Here is an 18,549-nt window from a genome sequence, read left to right on the forward strand (position 1 = left end):
ATTCCAAAGCGCTAGCTCACCCTTTCTGCCAGGTGAGGTCATGGTGAGAAGTCAGCAGTCTGCAACTCTTTAAAGGGCCCTCACCACAAGCCAACCATGCTGGCACCTGGTTTTGCGCTTCCAGATGCAGAACTGGGAGAAATAAATCCCTCTTGTTGATAAGCCACCCAGCCTGTGGCATTTTGTTACAGTAGCGTGAATGGACTAAGACACCAAAGGATGAGTTACTTTCCTGATCACACTCCCTAATGAATGAGAGATTCATTAGTGTGTGAGTTGAAGTGAATGGATACTTTCTCTTCACTTTCTTATCCTCTAGGCTGCACTCCCTTCCTACCCCAGCCTCATCCAGTGCTGGTGAAGGAAATTTTCCAAGTATATACATGCTGAGACACTCTGAAGTTAAGCAATAAGATTATTACTTTGGAGAAAAAATAAAGACATGCATATGAATGAGCAATAGGTATTTCCTAATATGTGTACACACCCTGCTTAAAACGAGGTGGAACATGCTTTCAGTTTCAAATTGCACTCCAAGGCTAGGAGAGAAAAGCCATGGCCGGTGAGTTTTGGGTTTTTTTTTTCTTGTTTTTGTTGTTCTGCTTTGTTAGTTTGTTTACTTTCTAGAAGGATAGGTCTTGGGGAAAATTTTTGAAAGTGGCTGGCTTTTGGGGAAGCCACAATTAGGTTCTGTGAATGTTTAGGTCAACTGGGTGAACAGAACTGAGAGAGAGGGAAGAAAGAGGAGGGAGGAGGAAGGGATGGAGAGAAGGGGCCTTAAAGGCTTAACTGAATTATCTGCCAAAGGGTGCAGGATCCCCATGAGATGGGTACCAGCAGCTGCTGTCCCCAAGGCAAATAGGCTATCACTGTTTCCTTTTATTATGCAGAGTTGAATAAACAGGAGGCATCTGGGACTTCAGGCTCTCAGTGAGCACACTGGGTAGCACTGAGGGGAGGGGGAGGGATGTGGGTAGCTCAGGATGACTGAACTGCATGGGGAGGGACATTTTATGGATTAAATCTAAAGGAGGCTGTTCCCTGTTGCTGATTTGAGAGGAAAATGAGGCTGTTTAGTGACTTGAGGAATCCTTGTGCTTCAAACAGACAAAGTCCTGAAGGAGAAGAGGGTGGTTTTTGTCCAATCAGTGACCTCAGGCACCATAAATGGCTTGTTGGATGACCTATTAGAGAAAAGAGTGCTGAACCAGGAGGAGATGGAGAAAGTAAGACGTGAAAATGACACAATTATGGATAAGGCCCGAGCTTTGATTGACTCAGTCATTCCGAAAGGGGACAAGGCAAGCCAAGTATGTATCGATCACATCCGTAAAATCGACTCCCAACTTGCAGAGAAGATGGGGCTGCCCTCAGGTAAGGTCTACAGCTCGGACTAAAGTCCATGCAGGCCCCGTGTCTTTGCACCCACATAGGATTTCTTCATTGGTCATGTTAGTTTGCAGACAACGTGTTTACATCTGGCTTCAGGGCCCCATTTCTAAGACAGTGACACTATTGTATATCCCCTGTCTCATTACTCTTTATTCTTATTCTTTTAGCCTCAGAGTCCTTCTAATAATTAAAATTCACTTCCCATCCTGAGTATATGGTAGCTCAGTTGTTGAAGTTTATGAGAACAGTCTGATAAACTTCATGCCACACTCTCTAGTCCCCCTGGTAGGGCACTTTACTTATTTAGTTAGTTAGTTAGTTAGTCAGCTAGTTACTTAAGTCTAAGAATCCCTAGAAAATTTTATAGTTATCTGACATGAAGATTTAAAGTCTGTCATTGAATAGTTTTATAATTTCTCTCCAAAAGTTTGCTCTCCAGGAGGAATAAAATATTTGAGTGACGGTGAGGCACCCAGAGAATAAACTCAATCCTGACAGAAAAGCTAGGATTTTAAATGTGGACTCTGTCATTTAATTGCCCTCTTGCATTTTCTTTGAGTGATGTTGTCCACTAGCATGGAACTAGGCTGTAGACCATTGTGTAAGGCCCGACCTCTAACTCACATGCTCCTGAGGCCCTGATACAAGACAGACAGGCATCTGACCTGCCCCTTCTATCTATAGTGCCTATGGCCCCCACACAGCCTAGATGGGAGCTCTGGCGGACTCTCAAACCCTGGTTTCTTCTTTTTTTTTTTTTTTTAAATATATTTTATTGATTTTTCACAGAGAGGAAGGGAGACGGATAGAGAGTTAGAAACATCGATGAGAGAGAAACATCGATCAGCTGCCTCCCGCACATCTCCCACTGGGGATGTGCCCGCAACCCAGGTACATGCCCTTGACCGGAATCGAACCTGGGACCCTTCAGTCTGCAGGCCGACGCTCTATCCACTGAGCCAAACCGGTCTCGGCAAACCCTGGTTTCTTTTATGCTTCACAAATGCAATCAGAGGGAAAAGTTGTTCTTTGAAAGCAAGCCGTCTTTTTCTCCAGGACTAGGGGAAGCCTATGCCTGGCTTACTGACATAGCAAAGTTCATCTCTGGGTAACTTCCTGTTTTTATTTAATACCTTTATTTTCTATTTAACACTCCCCCATATTAAAGACAATCAATAACTAACAATAAGGGTTCGGAATAATTGTTAGTAGCCAAAGTTTCTTCTTCCTTGCCCCATTCCTTTCAGTTCATAATCCTTGAGTCCTAGAGGCACTTGGACAAACCACTCTAATAAAGCCAATACCTGGAGTCGCCTGTCTGCTTGCCAGATGATGCCTCCTCAGTCAGGCTGTCATGCCTTTGTCTCTCTCTCATCTACTTGGCAATTGTTTTCAAGCCACAGAATATGGTAATTCGATGATTTATTTGAATGACTCTAATGGAAGAGATCTTTCTAAAAAAAAGTTCTTGACATGTACACTCCCTGCCACCACAAGGGTTTCCTCCAGAAAAGTTTCTTGAATTATGATGGTTAAGTTAGTCCAGCAGTCTGGATGGGAAGGACGGGACGAGCTGCAGTCTGTCACCTTGGGCTCAGCATTTTGAGGGACAGCCTATGGCTTCTCCCTCATGCAGAGCAGGGAATTGGACCATATTTTGTCTATGGAAATCTTGTCTTCAATAGTAACTATGGGATGAAAACTCAGTGTATTTCACAAGTGTTAGCTCATGCCAATTCTTAGAATTTCTGGATTAAACTTTTAAGGTGTGTATTGTTATATTGAGATCCTTATAAAAACTTAAAAACCTTTCATTTAATTCCTGTCCATGAAGTTGACAAGCATAATAAACCGTGACCTCAGAGGACACATTAATAGGCTTGAGTTGTTTTATACAACCAAATACAGTAGCAGGCTTCTGAGTGTTAGTTTATTTGTTTGACCTAGATTGAATTACAAATGCTACTAGAAACTACATGTCCTCAGGCCCAAGTTCAACAGTGATGGACTCTGCTTGCTGCGGAGTTTAAAATAAAATCCCAAACCTGTATACTAGTGATACAGAGTTTTTGGACTGGAACCCAGGTTCTTTGTCCTCTAGAATTGAAGAATGAATCCACGGACAGACAGTGGTAGAGCAAAGGTGGAGATTTATTGAAGAACAAGTACAGACTCCCATGTCAGGAGAGGGAAAGAGCCCCACAGAATGGGCTCCCATGTAGGGAGGGGGAAAAGATCCCACTGAGTTCCTTTTCCCTATGGCTTATAATGGCTGCAGATCTTGGTGACTTAATATCCCCTCTGATTGGTCACTATTACCCTGGACTGGTTACTATAGTAACTCCTGGGCTCAAGGTTGGGACATGTGAAGTTCTCCCCCATCTTATTTCCTATTGCTATCTTATTTCCTATTGCTTTCCTATTCCCTCTCCTTCTGGATGAAGGGCTTCCTTCTCTTTATTTTGTAAATATAGACCTTTTCTGTTCACAGCTCCCTCATTCTATGGAAATGTACCTGTTGCAGCTTTTCAGCTCCCCTATTCTATAGAAATAGACCTTCTGCTGCTCTGCAACCCTGTGCTTCCTACATGGTTCCCTTAACTTTCAAAAGTTCTAATATTTCCTAAACTTGTTATATTTCACCCCTAAAATTCCTGTTTCACTAGAGTTCATCAATAATAATAAAAAATTAATACATAAAAGACTAAATACATTATAGAGCCCTCAAAATTACACATACGCTTTTGTTTCTTTTTTCTTTTCTCTTTTTAAATGTCTCTGTTACTGAAAGTATTACATATGTCCTATTTTTCCCCTCTACCCCCAGTCCCTCACCACACTAGTGTCTGTGTCCATGGGTTATGCATATATGTGTATCAGCTTTTGAAAGAAGCCCTTCTCTAGGTGGAAGGGACATTCTCCCCAGCAGGCAGGACACGCTTGTCTGGTATATGTCCAAGATTGTGGCCTGAGCTGTGTTCTCACTAACATTCATGCTGCTTCTTGTTCAGGTTTATTACTTTCTCTTTAATCTGGGATGGGGTAGGAATGATTGGATTTTTTTTCAAAAATGAAATATTTGCAAATAGAAATCACATTTGAATATTAGAAATTATAAAATAATTTTAGCAACCCCAGGAATCACAATAAGCATTAAACCAAGCTGAGATAAACTACTGCATCAGCAGAGATAGAGAGTGGTAGGCAGGAGGCAGGGGTAGATCCTATCATGATGTGTTCTGTGCTTCCCTGGGCTCTAACTGCACATGGAGCCCCAGGGTGATCTTAGGACAACTAAGGTCCACAAGCCTAGCAGGCCAGGAAGCTGGGTGAGAGGAGCTGTTAGAACAAGTAAGGTCCTGGCCAGGCTTTTTGGACATACCATAGATATAATTCTGAGGTTCCCTAGTATAATATTGAGGGAATGGTGTGGAGGATAGAAAGAATACAAGGTATTTGATTGCTTATTTTATTAAACAAACTCATATATAGACACATACGATGTACCAAGTATTGATATTTAGTCAGAGAGATAAGTACTCAAAATGCTACCCATCGAGGGATATGGTTTTGTCTCATCTAATACCAGTCCCTTCCTTTTTATATCATTTGAAGGGGTTTCCTGAATGTGTCCTTAGGTAACAGGTAAACTGAGCTTTTTCAAGTTTATCTAAACTCCTATTTCTCACATTTCTTTCAGCTCCATTCCCAGACTGCCAGAAACTCCTTTAGGGCAGCAGGCTGTACTATAATATCTATTATATTGTAATGAGAGGATTTGTTTTCATGCTAATTCATACTATTAGATGTAACATAGAAATATAATTCCCAATCTTAACTGCAAACACTATAATTATATATAGACACACAATGGTCATTAGGAGATGATGTTTCTTAAGTTAAGAGTGTTCACCAAACTTGCAAATAGCTTGGAAACAGAGGAGGTTTTTGCTGAGAAACATCCCCTCTAATGAGGGAACCTCCCAGGACCTGGGGTGTCTTTAAATTGCCAGAATCTTCTGGATAGATAAAGGAGAGCATGCCTCTTTTTAATCTATAAAAATGTTCAGAAAGCTTGGTTTCCTTAGAGACTAACAATTTGCTGCTTCTTTAGAGCTTCAGTGTTTAGCATATGTTTTAGAAAGATGTTTATTAAAAATATTATGAAAAAACTAATGGAGATAAATGAGTAAAATAGAAAAAATAGAAACTAAGACATTTATACAGGATAATATTGCCTTTTTCTTTTAAATAAAAGGAAATCAGGGAGTGCCTTGATTGGTTCATGTAACTAACCATCAAGGTTTGTTCCTAGACAAAAACCTTGTTAATTAGATCTTGGCAAACCTCTCTTCTATTGTTTATGAATTCTTTTTAAAAAAATATATATTTTATTGATTTTTTACATAGAAAAAGGGAGAGGGATAGAGAGTTAGAAACATCGATCAGCTGTCGCCTGCACACTCCCCTCTGGGGATGTGCCCGCAACCAAGGTACATGCCCTTGTCCAGAATCGAACCTGGGACCCTTGAGTCCACAGGCCGACGCTCCATCCACTGAGCCAAACTGGTTAGGGCTGTTTATGAATTCTTACTCATTCCTCAGAAGGGAGGGGTGCTGGACTTATCCAGTCTCTTGCAAAATTTGTCAAGTGATGCCAAGCTGTGACGGATACAGTAAGGTTTCTTTAAGGACTGGGTCAGGATGAGTCAGAAACAAACTTCTTCAAAAGGGAGGAGTTATTCTCTCACATTTTAAAACATGGGTTGAAAATTTAGTGTCAGTTCATCAGAACTTTGGAGGCAAGGACGTCCAGTGTATGTTAGAATCTCCAAGCAAAATGTTGTCCCCCTGGCTCTGGAATCAGTACTCGTGGCTAGTAGCATTTTTCCTGGACATAGCTAACTCCACAGCTTTTCAAGGAATTCTAGAAGCCCATCTCCTCTGGAAAAGTTGAGAATTCAGGCTGAGGTCCCTGAAAAAATAATGCCTGGATGTTACAGGATTGAGGATTCTTTTAGGTGCTTAGTGTGTGTCTGTGTCTGTGTTGTGTATAAATTAGGAGCAGACTTGGGATGCTCTACCATCCTATAAAATAAACGGCTAATATGCAAATTGTCAATTCCACTGGATGTTCCACTAGCTGGCAGGGCCAGCCAACCAACTGCCCACAGCCCTTCCCCTCTGGCTGGCCAGCCTAATTGGCCTTGATCGGGGTGGTCCAGCTAGACCCCACCCGTGCACAAATTTGTGCACTGGGCCTCTAGTCCAATATGATAGCTACCAGCCACATTGTGACTACAGAGTGCTTGGACACATGTTAAAATGATAATAGTTTGAATATATTATGTCAAATAAAATATTATTAAAATTAATTTCATCTGTTTTTCTTTCCTTTTATGATGTGAACATTAGAAAAAATTCAATTGCACATGTGACTTAATTGTGTTTCTAATGAATAGCACTCTACTAAATATTTATTCAATATACTCTTGCTCAGTGACAAGAAACTGTCCACTTAGATGAGTGAGTGCACTAGAGTAAAAAATATCAAGACTCAAGCTGATTTAGCTAAATACAAAAAAGCCAAATTTGACCCAAGTCACCAAGGAAGGTGTTTTCCTCTTAATAATCATAATCTAGTATCACAGTTTTGGGTGGATCTGCTACCAAGAATTTCCCCTTTTTCCCCAATCACAATACACTTCTTCATATTAGAGGTTAGATACAAGGAAAACTCCTACATTTTAAAAGTGTATAAAGAACTTTTCATGACTACCCTTCTCTGTCAGTATGTCTTAGGTGATCATGGGTAACAGATGCAGATATTAAAATTACATCATGTGATTTCATGTGATAGATCCTGCAGTTCCTCCAGAAGTGACTGGGCCAGCTGAGTCAGCAGAAACTACAGATACCCTCAAGCTTTGTCCTCCTGAAGAGTTCCTGAATGTGTGCAAAGAAAGGGCTGGAGAGGTACTGTGTTCTATCCATAAAATAGAGAATGAGAGAGAAGCAATTGCTTTCACTAAGTACTTGATTTCCTAAAGCACTAATTGCAGAGTGGTAGGGTGGGGACAGTAGTAACCATTTTCATAGATGCTTTGATCAAGGAGGAACTCATTTGCCTCACACAGATTTCAATTCTCTTTCAACCCCATGATAAAATACAGATCTCTCTCTTCATTTATTTGTTCTATCTATTTGAGACTTATTAAAATTAAGCTGTATCTATAGATTAAAATATTTAGTAATTATTTTCATACTAGTTGAAAAGCCTAGACACAAAACATGACTTAAAATACAGTTAAAGCCTGAAACCCATTTTATCTCGATGTGTTAAAAATAATACTGAAATAATGATGTTACCAAAGGCAAAGCATCTCTGATGTATTTATTTTTAGCCAGGGCCAATAGAAAATTCTCCTGGTTTTTATGAAATTTGAACTGAACCTTGAACACTGAGAATGATTTGTCTAGGTGGAGAAGAGATAGGAGAAAGTTATGGTAGGAAATGTTCTAGACTCTTCAAGATTCTTGAGTAAGCATCCCAAATATGTTCTAGGTCCACTTCTGGGCACCTGGAAAATAAATTACATAATTTTATTTTTCAGTTTATTTTTATATAATTTGAAAGTTCTAAATCACTTTCAATTCTCACTTCTTCCTTTTGTCAGTTCAATCCATTACAAAGAAAAAGGCAGGGTCTCTGGTACAGGAGAGGGGAGAGAGCAGATCCATGATCCTGTAACAAAGCAACAGAGATTAGTACATGAAGGTTTAAAAGAGATTTAGGAAAGTCAAACTCACTGCATATCCATTTCCTGCAGATCTATCCAATAAAGGAGAGGAAAGACCGCACTCGCCTGGCTCTCATCATATGCAATAGAGAGTTTGATCACCTTCAGCCCAGGAAAGGGGCTGAACTTGACATCACAGGGATGAAAGAGTTGCTTGTGGGCCTTGGCTACAGTGTGATTGTGGAAGAGAACCTCACAGCCAAGGTAAGGGCTCCTCACGCACTGTATACAACCTCCTACTAACAAACTAACTTTATAATGATAGCCAAATGCTTTAACAACCTTAGGCCACATATTTCTCTGTGTGTGCACCTGCACGTGAGTATGTGTTTTTGTAAAATGAAATTATTAGATAGGGGAAATCTCTGTCTCTTTGGGCTCCAAATATCCTCAATTCCATAAAACTAGACAGAAAGTGACTGGCATGTATACCCACATAATTCTCGGTTCCAAAGTGAGGTGAATGGGATTCAGACCCAATATTCCCAGAAAATTCTAAAGTAATGAATGTTTAAAAGGCATGTAGTAACCATATAAATACTAAGTCCTGACTTGGTCTTGGTCCCAGGGCCTATTTTCAGCATTGGGTAGGTCTGTGAATGAGCAGGATGTTCCAAGTTGGAATTGATTTAGGTTTACTGGTGGGGGGGGGGGGAGCAATCATATGAAGAGCAAAACAAAAAATTTCAGAGATTTGATGTGTCTTGTGTCTCTCTGTAAGAGTGAAAATAAAGTGAAAAGTAATTGAGAAAAGAAAACACAGGAGCGAATTGGGGAGTGGGGAGTAATTGCTTGGATGGAATGGTCAGAAAAGCCTTGACAGGAGACAGTATAGGACCAGACAGATGACAACCAGTAACAAGACAGGTCGGGGAATGTGTGAATGGAACCCATTCCAAGAGGGATGACTACAATGAAAAGTCTGAACTACATATGAAACTGGCACATGAAATATACAAAAAGACCAGTGTAAGGAGAGCCTAGGAAGGATGGCAGGAGGGAGTACACATATGTCAGAAGTGTGATTTCATTCTAAGCGCAGTGGGAAGGGTGGTTGAATAGAAGGTATGATACATTTATGATGCAAGGCTCCTATTAGGTAATCAGATAAAAGACAGAGATAGAAAGAATAATATGTAAGGGAAAATAAACAAAGATAAAATATATCCAGAGGACAGCTCATATAATGTTAGCAGGAGCAGGTCCTTGAACCCCCAGCTCCATTTTCACAAGAAAAAGAAACCTATCACTGAGCAACCACTATCTGAAGGCACAGTGACTGGAACACTATAGGTGTTTCTTATACTGCTCACCATAAACAGGGGGTCAGATTGGTATTAATGCTTGTCCTGTAGAGTAAGACTCCATGGCCTTTTTCAGGAGATGGAGAAAGTGCTGGTGGCATTTGCTGCCCGCCCAGAGCACAGGACCTCAGATAGTACATTCCTGGTGTTCATGTCCCATGGCCTCCTGGATAGACTCTGTGGGACTCAGCACAGCGATGAAAACCCAGACGTGCTACCTTATGACACCATCTTTCGGATATTCAACAATCGCAACTGCCCCAGTCTCAAGGACAAACCTAAGGTCATCATTGTCCAGGCCTGCAGAGGTGGTGAGTTCTGAAAAGGAAACTCCAAAGGGCATGAGGTGTTTGCAGTGGATTGTGATGTATGTTTTGCTTTTAGGGGAAACAATCCTATACCCCATTCAGTGCAAATAAAGTGAATTGAATTCTTGGGAAATGCCAAGGGGAGTTGGTATCATGAGAGATTGTCTTTTCAGCTAAGAAATATCTATTTGATTTAATCCAAGGTAAATTGTGAAGCAGATCTTCAGACTACCTAAATCAAAGTTGGACACAAATATCTAAATCTTGGAATAAGATTATTTTAATTAGAGCTTCACTTGGACATGTCTTACAGGCATTTTGACATTCTCTGGCTTGAGAAGAATTTCATTGCAAATTGGGGCTGTTCTATAGTAGAAGCACCCTTTCCCCCTCATTCATTATTTAAAGGGAATTGAATAGGTTGATGTGGGCACTTCGAATTGCTGTCAACATTTCCTTTGCTTTTTTCTGACTTCAAATAGCCTCTTAGTATTTTGGAGCAGTGTTTGGAAGAAAAAGCAGAAATAGTCTAGCTGAATAATAGTAACTAGGCTCTGAAATTATGCAGATAAGGTTTTAAGTCCTTTGCTCTTCTTAGGAAAGGGGTTCTTCCAGTTTGCTGATGCTATCACTACTTGCTGGTAAGATGCTGCCACTATTAATTGGCACATAAAGACATTAAAGGAGGCCAAGGTATGTGTGTGGGGAAAGGGTTTGGAGTGTGTGTGTGTGTGTGTGTGTGTGTGTGTGTGTGTGTGTGAAATTGCTGAGAAACATTTAAAAAGAATGGGGTAGACAATAGTGACAGTCATACTGATAGAGGCACACAGTTTGCACAATGTTAATGTCTCCACAGAAAATCGCGGGGAATTGTGGGTCAGTGACTCTCCAGCAGCCGTGACAGACAGCTCTTCCCAGTCACCTGAGAACCTGGAGGACGATGCCGTTTACAAAGCACACGTGGAGAAGGACTTCATTGCTTTCTGCTCCTCAACCCCACGTAGGTCTTTCAGTTTCAGACAAGGGTTGTGCGCCTAAGGCCACCTCAGAATGATTCTGGAATATTGAGGTAGGCTCCCTGCAGCAGTGATGTAAGACACATTTTGAGGGCTGTCAAAACAATTTACATTTATTTGACCTATTCTATGGAAACAGAGATTCTATATTTTCCACGTTTTAAAACTGTACTTTTATTCTAAGTACTGCACTTTATGGTCAAAGGTATACCACATACTAAAACAACCTAATACAAGGAACCCCATTCCCCATACACCATTTAAAAAACAAATTTGATTCCATTTTCTATTAAATCTGTTTAACATTTTGAATAGAGTTTTAGTGGATCCAGACACTGGCTGCCATTCTTAAATTATCACCTCCAACTCCTTTTCTCCATGGTTCTCATTTGATGCTTTTTTAGAGGAAGCCATGTATGGCTCAGCAGGATGAGGAGATCCTTTAAAAGAGGAAGAAAATTATACCCTGGGGCTTAGCAGGCCTACTAATAGGGATCAGTGTTTAGTCCTTGACCTCTAGGTAGTCATCTAAGAAGCCTCTAATATTTGAATGTTTCTACATTGCAAATTTTTGTCTTTTCTTTTAAGTGTTTTCTTTTTGTAACCACTTCATGGAGGTTTTGGTTTTTTGGGGTTTTTTTTTATTTGTTTTTTTTATCCTCACACAAGGAGTGAAGATTTCTTTTTCCATTAATTTAAGAGACAGTGAAAAGGTGGGGAAGGGGAGAAAAGAAAAGGGAGAAAAAGAGAAACATCCATGTGACAAAGACACATCAATTGGTTGCCTCCCACACACCCCCTGACCAGGGGGCAGAGATATGACCTGCAACCCAGGTACGTGCCCTTGACCAGGAATGGAACCCATGACCCTCCAGTGAGGAGACCCTGCTCTAACTGAGCAACACCGGTCAGGGCTCATGGAGGTTTGATTGACATACAAAATGCTGTATATACTTAATGTATGTAACATAGTGAGTTGGGATATAATATACACCAGTGAAACCATGACCACAATTTGCTTTGGATTTGTTCACCCACTTCGTTTATAATATTGTGAAAGACAGAATGCTGTACACTCTGTAAACCACCTAGAAACCAGGGAACCATTTATGTTGCTTACTGTATAAGCGTGGGGGAATTCTTTAATCCTCTGAGCGTCTATTCTTTCCTCTGTAAAATGGGGTAATTCCAGTTATCTCTCAAGCCTCTTTTCAAAACCAAGTGAATGAACATGAAACACACAGTAAGAGTTAGTTCCAAGAATATAATGCAATCATGAAATTCTCCTGAGTTATTCCTTTAGTTAAATCTCTGCAAGTTTTATTTTTCCTATTTTCTCCTCTTTTTGGAAAATTAGTTAATATGGAGATATAAGTGTTTCCCCTAAACATGTCAATTTAATTCCAAAGCTATGCTTAAAAAACACAAAAGCTACATAAAAAAAACAACAACACAAAAAACCTGTGAGAAAAGAAAGCATTCAAGGGCGCAGCCCAAGGCTGACCACTCCTTATCTTCACAGATAACGTGTCCTGGAGAGACACTAGTAAAGGTTCTCTCTTCATCACACAACTAATCAGATGCTTCCAAATGTATTCCTGGCATTGGCACCTCGAGGAAGTATTTCGGAAGGTAAGCTTTTTCTTCTTCTTTTTCTAGTCCTGTGTGTGTGTGCGTGTGTGTGTGTATGTGTGTGTGTGTGTGTGTGTGCGTGTGCTGGAAGACTTTACTATTTTTCTTATTTCAAATGACAATGTCAGGCTTTGTAAGGCAAACAAATGTAGATCAGTGCCTGGTTTCCATTATCCAGGGGTTGACATCTGATGTAGGAAGAGGAGAATTTTACACAAAATTGCACGAGGTCAAAATAGAACAAAATAATATAACCTGTAAGCTTATTTGTTATGAGCTATACATTTTTTAAGTAAAATAATGGAAAGTATTTTGAGTTGATTTGTATAGCTTACTTTATTGAATAAATATATATTGGGTGTTATCATACTTGGTAATTATTGCTATCCTGGGACACAGGTGTAAGTGAGATATTGTGCCCTAAGGCCACTCAGGACCTTTTTGTGAGAGAGATGGATACGAAACAAGTAGGCCAGCAAACACATGTGTCACTGCAGATTGTAATAGGCTCCACTACACAAAGGATCTAGAGCAAGTGAAAGAACAAAAGGGAGAAAGTATTCTTTGAATGGAGTGGTCCAGAAAAGAAGACCAAATTCCTCTACCACCTCAGTGAATTCCTCATTCCCCCCTCCCTCCTAATTTGTTTTCCTCCAGGGTTCTGGCCACCACACATTTGGCATATATTCTGTTTATTCTTACCTGTACTTACTCACTTGAATGCATGCTTCATGAAGGTAGAAATGTGCTCAACACCTCAACATGCTGGCACATAGGAATTGATATTCATTCAATAAATCAATGCATGAATATTAATACCTTTCTCCCTTTAGGGTATTAAGAATATGGAGCAGTTTTATTTTTCACTATTTTTTAATATATACTTTTATTGATTCGAAGAGGAAGGGAGAGGGGAGAGAGAGAGAGAGAGATGAGAGAGAGTCATTGATTGGCTGCTTCCTGCATGCCCCACACTGGGGATCAGCCTTGACTGAAATTGAATCCAGGATCCTTTAGTCCACTTGGAGCCAATGCTCTATCCACTGAGCCAAACCAGCTAGGGCTGTATGGTTGTTTTTAAATTAAAAACTGTAGAGAACAGTAGCACTCTGTGAGCAAAGAGGAACACAACTTTAGTAAACAGGAGAAGATTGCATTGTAATGTGCATTGCGGTATCTGTGAATGGGAACTTTGGAAATTCAGTCCTGTTGGATGAATAGGAATTAGACATTGTACTTTAGGGCATTGCTAGGAGAAGTCTAGAAACAGTGTGATCAGTGGGGAGAGGTCCTCATCCCCACCACTTGCTGGTGGGAGTGGGTGTGTTGCAATATCCTGAGAATTTTCTGAGGCTCACATGGGAAGGTGATATATTATAGAAAGCTTTATTTCTGTGTAATTATACCCCGAGTTCCCAAGGTCCCATTTCCGTTTCTCCTGCCAATAAGAAGTGCCATTTTGTTTTCAGCAGATCTGAAATCAAAGCCAGTGTCCAGAGTCTCTGTTCCATGTCTCCACAGTCAAATGGAGCATCAAGCTGGCTGATTTGTGTTTCCAGTTATAGTCCATTGTGTGTGAGGTCCACGTGGCTGTGGGTCATGCAGCTATGGAGACAACATGGGCAGGAACAAAGCCAGAGGAGCATGGGAGCCAAGAGAGCCACAGAAGAGCGTGAGCTTCTTATCTGCTGGTTTATGCATTCCCAAGTTGGTGCAGGCTTGCAATGGTCCTGCCTAGTCTAGCCAAAGCCATTGATCCCCAGGCTTAACTGACAGGTGCTTTCCCTTGTAACCCCAACTCCTTGTGCATGCATCCATCTCCCATTAGTTGGATCTCTTCCCCCAGTGGTCTGCAGGGAATGGGCTGGTGAAATTCCAGCTTCCTTGTGAAGCTGCCAAAATCACATGCCTGAAGTTTCTTGCCTTTCCCCTTGCTCCTGTTCTATCTTATCTAATAATAGACAAACATGGTAATTAACCATACCTCCAACACAATTTCCATTGGCTAATCAGGGCGATATGCAAATTAACTGCCAACCAAGATGGCAGCTGGCAGCCAGGCAGCTGAAGTGAACAGGAGGCTTGCTTGCTCCAGTGATGGAGGAAGCCAAGGTTCCCCGCCTGCCGCTGCTGGCCTGTGAGCTGCACTCTAAGGAGCAATGTTGCAATTATAGAAGCTAAAAAAAACCCCAGAAACCTGCTTTCAGCCAGCTGGGCCTTAGAGCTGGAGCTGCAACAATTTTTCAATTATAGAAGCCAAACAAACCCAGATACCTGCTTTCAGCAGTCAAGGTCTCAGAGCTTGAGTCGAGCCTCAGAGCTAAAGCCGGCTCTCAGTTCCAGTGACAGCCATAGAAGGTAAATAAATCCCAGAATAAAAAAAAAGAAAAGAAAAAAAGGAAGGTTGGGAGCTTCAGTCACCCGCCAGCCTGAAAACATCCCTCAGCCCCTCACCCAGACTGGCCAGGCACCCCAGTGGGGACCCCCACCCTGAAGGCGGTGTGACTGGCTGCAAACAGCCATCATCCCCTCATCCAGGCTAGCCAGGCACTCAAGCCGGACCCCCACCCTGATCCGGGACATCCTTCAGGGCAAACCAGCCAGCCCAACCCGTGCACCAGGCCTCTATACTATATAGTAAAAGGGTAATATGCAAACTGACCCTAACAGCAGAAAGATTGGAATGACTGGTCACTATGACACACACTGACCACCAGGGGGCAGATGCTCAATACAGGAGCTGCCCTCTGGTGGTCAGTGCGCTCTCACATGGGAAGAGCTCTGCTCAGCCACAAGCCCGGCTGATGGCTGCCAGTACAGTGGTGGTGGTGGGAGCCTCTCCTGCCTTCTCAGCAGCGCTAAGGATGTCCGACTGCAGCTTAGGTCTGCTCCCCGCTGGCAAGTGGACATCCCCCGAGGGCTGCCGGGCTGCCAGAGGGATGTCTGATTGCCATCTTAGGCCCAATTCCTCGGGGAGCAGGCCTAATCCAGAAGGTGGTCATCCCCTGAGGGGTCCCAGACTGCGAGAGGGCACAGGCTGGGCTGAGGGACCCCCCCCCCAAGTGCACAAATTTTTGTGCACCGGGCCTCTAGTTATTAATAACTAGCTAATTGCAATGGTATCAATAGAATCTCATTTATCAGTCCATGACAAAATCTTCAGAGGTCAGCTTGTTGGTTAGGATGTGAAAGTTGTAGAGTTCAGGTCTTAGGAACAATATTTGAGTTTGTGCCTTATTGAATTCAGGATTAACTTAGCAGGTTGAAGGTAGAGCATTTTTGATATCCAGTTCTCATGAATTGACTCCAGGAGATTAGTTAAGATCTATAGATCTGAAATGCAAAATAGAAAAGTGAACTTTGAAAGGCCTTGGGTTAGGCATGAGGTATGTATTTTGAGATAAAGAGTATATTCTGACATGGGGCACTACTTCTAAACAGTAGGGTAACAGTGACAGGGAGTGAGAATATCCATTGTCTTGGTCCCATTATTCCCAGAATTTTTTGGCTCATGGTGCAAAATGTTTTCTGAGAGTGGATAAGAATTACGTTTCACCTAGAATGTCTTTTTTTTTTTAAGGTACAACTATCATTCGAAAAGCCAGATGTTAGAACCCAGATGCCCACCATTGAACGACTATCCATGTCAAGATATTTCTACCTCTTTCCTGGCAATTGAAAATAGTAAGTATCAAAGCTGTTGGCAGGTATAACAAATGGGAAAGTGATACTGGTGGTGAGGTTCATCGGCTAATGACAGTCAATTGCTTGCGTAGTCAAATTAATGTTGCTTATTGATGTAATTTAGTGACTAAACGTTATTCTTTTCCTCTACTTATATGAATCTGGATCATCCTCATCTCAATAATAAATTAATCAGTCAGCCAATCAAAGAGGTAAGTCAAACTAAGACAGGAAGTAATAAACAATCAAGGACACAGGGTTGTAATTAATACAACATAAGTGTACTAGTGCTTCCATCATTACTTGATATTTCTCTCTCTCTCACTGAACACACACACACACACACACACACACACACACACACACAGTTACCAAGCATTGGCTCAGGTCCTGAAAAGCAAAAAAAACAAACAAACAACAACAACAAAAACCAAAAATCAAAACAGAAAACAGAGGAGATGACTGTGAAGGAAGCAGGATATTGGTCCTTTAAGTGCAGATATCACATTACTGACCTTGAGCTCCTGTTACCAAGACAGAATAAAATATACCCTGGACTGTAATTCTTGTGTTGATGCAGATTCTGGCTCTCTGAATGTTCTCTCAATGTACATGTCAGAGTCTGCTCTCTGATCCTTAATTACTGCTCTGAAACCTTTTCAAGCATCCATATTAACACACATTAATTGTTTTGGTAATATATTGTAGAATGGGTACAATGAATTCAGACCCAGCTATTAATTTACTCACTCATAACAGCTTAATATCACACTGTATTGTAAGTGTATTGTTGATCTCTCTTTCAACAGCATAATTAAAATGATATTTTATAGTAAAGTTTATCTCACTACTTTAAATCTTTACCCACTTTCTTCTACTCCTGGTTTGTGATTCGCTGGTGGATAATTGCATAGATAATTCATCAGAATAGCTTTCATTGCCTAGTTAGTATAAGAGAACCAAATTAGGGGTTGAGCTCTTTGACTAATATTTATCAAGCACTTACTATATTACATATTCTGTTCTAGAATGTTGGGATATACCAGTATACAAAATAAATGGAAAGCTTTTGCTTCAGAAAGCTTATACTCTAGTCTGTGGAGACAGACTCTAAATACACAGACAAGTACATATATGTCAGATAGTGATAAGAGCTAAGAAGAAAAATAAAGGAGGTTAAAAAGATGAAAGAGATTGGTGTTGTACTATAATAGATAGATTATTCAAGAAAGGCTTCTTTGAAGTGACAAAATAAGTCAGAACAGAGAGTGGGCAGAGTCGGGTAGTGAACCTTGAGATTCTTGTAAGAACAATGTTCTAGCACCCCTGGGACCAGCAAGCACCAATGCCCTGAGGCAGAATGTGCTTAACATCTTTAAAGAACTGCCAAAAGGCAGTGGGCTGGGGGAAATGGCAGAGACAAATTCAGAAAATGGTGAAGAGTCTGGTCACCTGGGCTTTGGTGATCACGTGGTAAATGCTCTAAAGTTTTAATCCTGAGTGAGATAGGAAACCCTTTGAGTGCTTGTGAACAGAGAAATGAGGACTAATTTGATTTTACAAAGATCACCCTGTGTGTTTTTGGCGAATTTACTATAAGGGTCACAGAAGTCAAAGGAAGTGGCAAAAGCACATGGAAGAAGATGAAAGAGGAAAGATGGTAAGGGTGGATTGAAGGCTTCTGGGAATTACTATCCTCACCTTCTATATTTTGTGTTTTGTTTTTGTTTTTTCCTTCTTCAGGGAATTACAGGCAGTCCTGTCCTTCTTTACCAACTTCTAGAAGCACCTTTGCCAGTATGGCACACATATTTAACCTTTTGTATTTAAATAAAAATGAAAACACATGAACTGTGTCTTTGGGTCCTTTACTAGAGACTAGAATTTCAGTTAAAATGGTGGGTGAATGGGAATGAAGTGGAGTAAGCTAACTGGGTTTTCTAGCTTAGGACTCATAGAATACCCGCATTTCACTGAGTGACGAGAGCTGGCCGTGACTTTCCCTCAGCAGTGGGGTCAAAGGGGATGGATGGTGCCTCGATGGAAGACAAGAACTGAAAATTGGTCAGCTCCTCAGTTCTATACTCATCAAACCCACGTACTAGTAGCAGGTATAGTTCAGAGAGGTTTTCTAATTTATTATTTAACCAACATCATAGATTCAGATAATATTTTCATCAGTAAACTATGATTTTAGCAAATTATTCTCATATATCTTTCTATCAGTTAATTCACTTTCTTGTTATATTCTTTCCAGATGTTTGCATATTTCCAAACTTCAGGAAAATTTTATTCTCTAAGAAGCTCTTGGATATTGTCTAAAATAATTTGGCATTTGGTTCAACATGGGACAACCTTACTATATTTGTATACAAACACAAATATCTTCAGATAAAAAACAGAAAGAGAAAGG

General features: G+C 40.8%; 1 protein-coding gene across 3 annotated transcripts; it reads left to right on the top strand.

The window, feature by feature from the left end:
• The first annotated feature begins 523 nt into the window (after positions 1–523).
• On the top strand, positions 524–18,549 carry LOC102430672 (caspase-1-like). 3 transcript variants are annotated; one of them, XM_023764910.1, is made up of 10 exons: positions 524–562; positions 1,108–1,374; positions 7,253–7,368; positions 8,223–8,396; positions 9,573–9,807; positions 10,661–10,804; positions 12,343–12,452; positions 16,033–16,136; positions 16,333–16,348; positions 17,880–17,983. In XM_023764910.1, exons 1-8 carry the CDS (start codon positions 556–558, stop codon positions 16,129–16,131), a joined length of 1,152 nt encoding a protein of 383 aa, XP_023620678.1. In that variant the 5' UTR covers positions 524–555; the 3' UTR covers positions 16,132–16,136; positions 16,333–16,348; positions 17,880–17,983. The 3 variants fall into 3 exon arrangements, with proteins under 3 accessions (XP_023620678.1, XP_023620676.1, XP_023620677.1); XM_023764908.1 differs by lacking the exons at positions 16,333–16,348; positions 17,880–17,983 and adding an exon at positions 18,394–18,549; XM_023764909.1 differs by lacking the exon at positions 16,333–16,348 and having other exon boundaries at positions 17,880–17,987.

Source organism: Myotis lucifugus, unplaced genomic scaffold (genome assembly GCF_000147115.1).
Source record: "Myotis lucifugus unplaced genomic scaffold, Myoluc2.0 scaffold_361, whole genome shotgun sequence".
Lineage (NCBI taxonomy): Eukaryota > Metazoa > Chordata > Mammalia > Chiroptera > Vespertilionidae > Myotis > Myotis lucifugus.

Coding starts and splice junctions, on each gene's coding strand:
- LOC102430672 (XM_023764908.1), top strand. Junction 7,369..8,222: donor GCAAAGAAAGGGCTGGAGAG/GTACTGTGTTCT, acceptor CATTTCCTGCAG/ATCTATCCAATAAAGGAGAG. Junction 8,397..9,572: donor AAGAGAACCTCACAGCCAAG/GTAAGGGCTCCT, acceptor GGCCTTTTTCAG/GAGATGGAGAAAGTGCTGGT.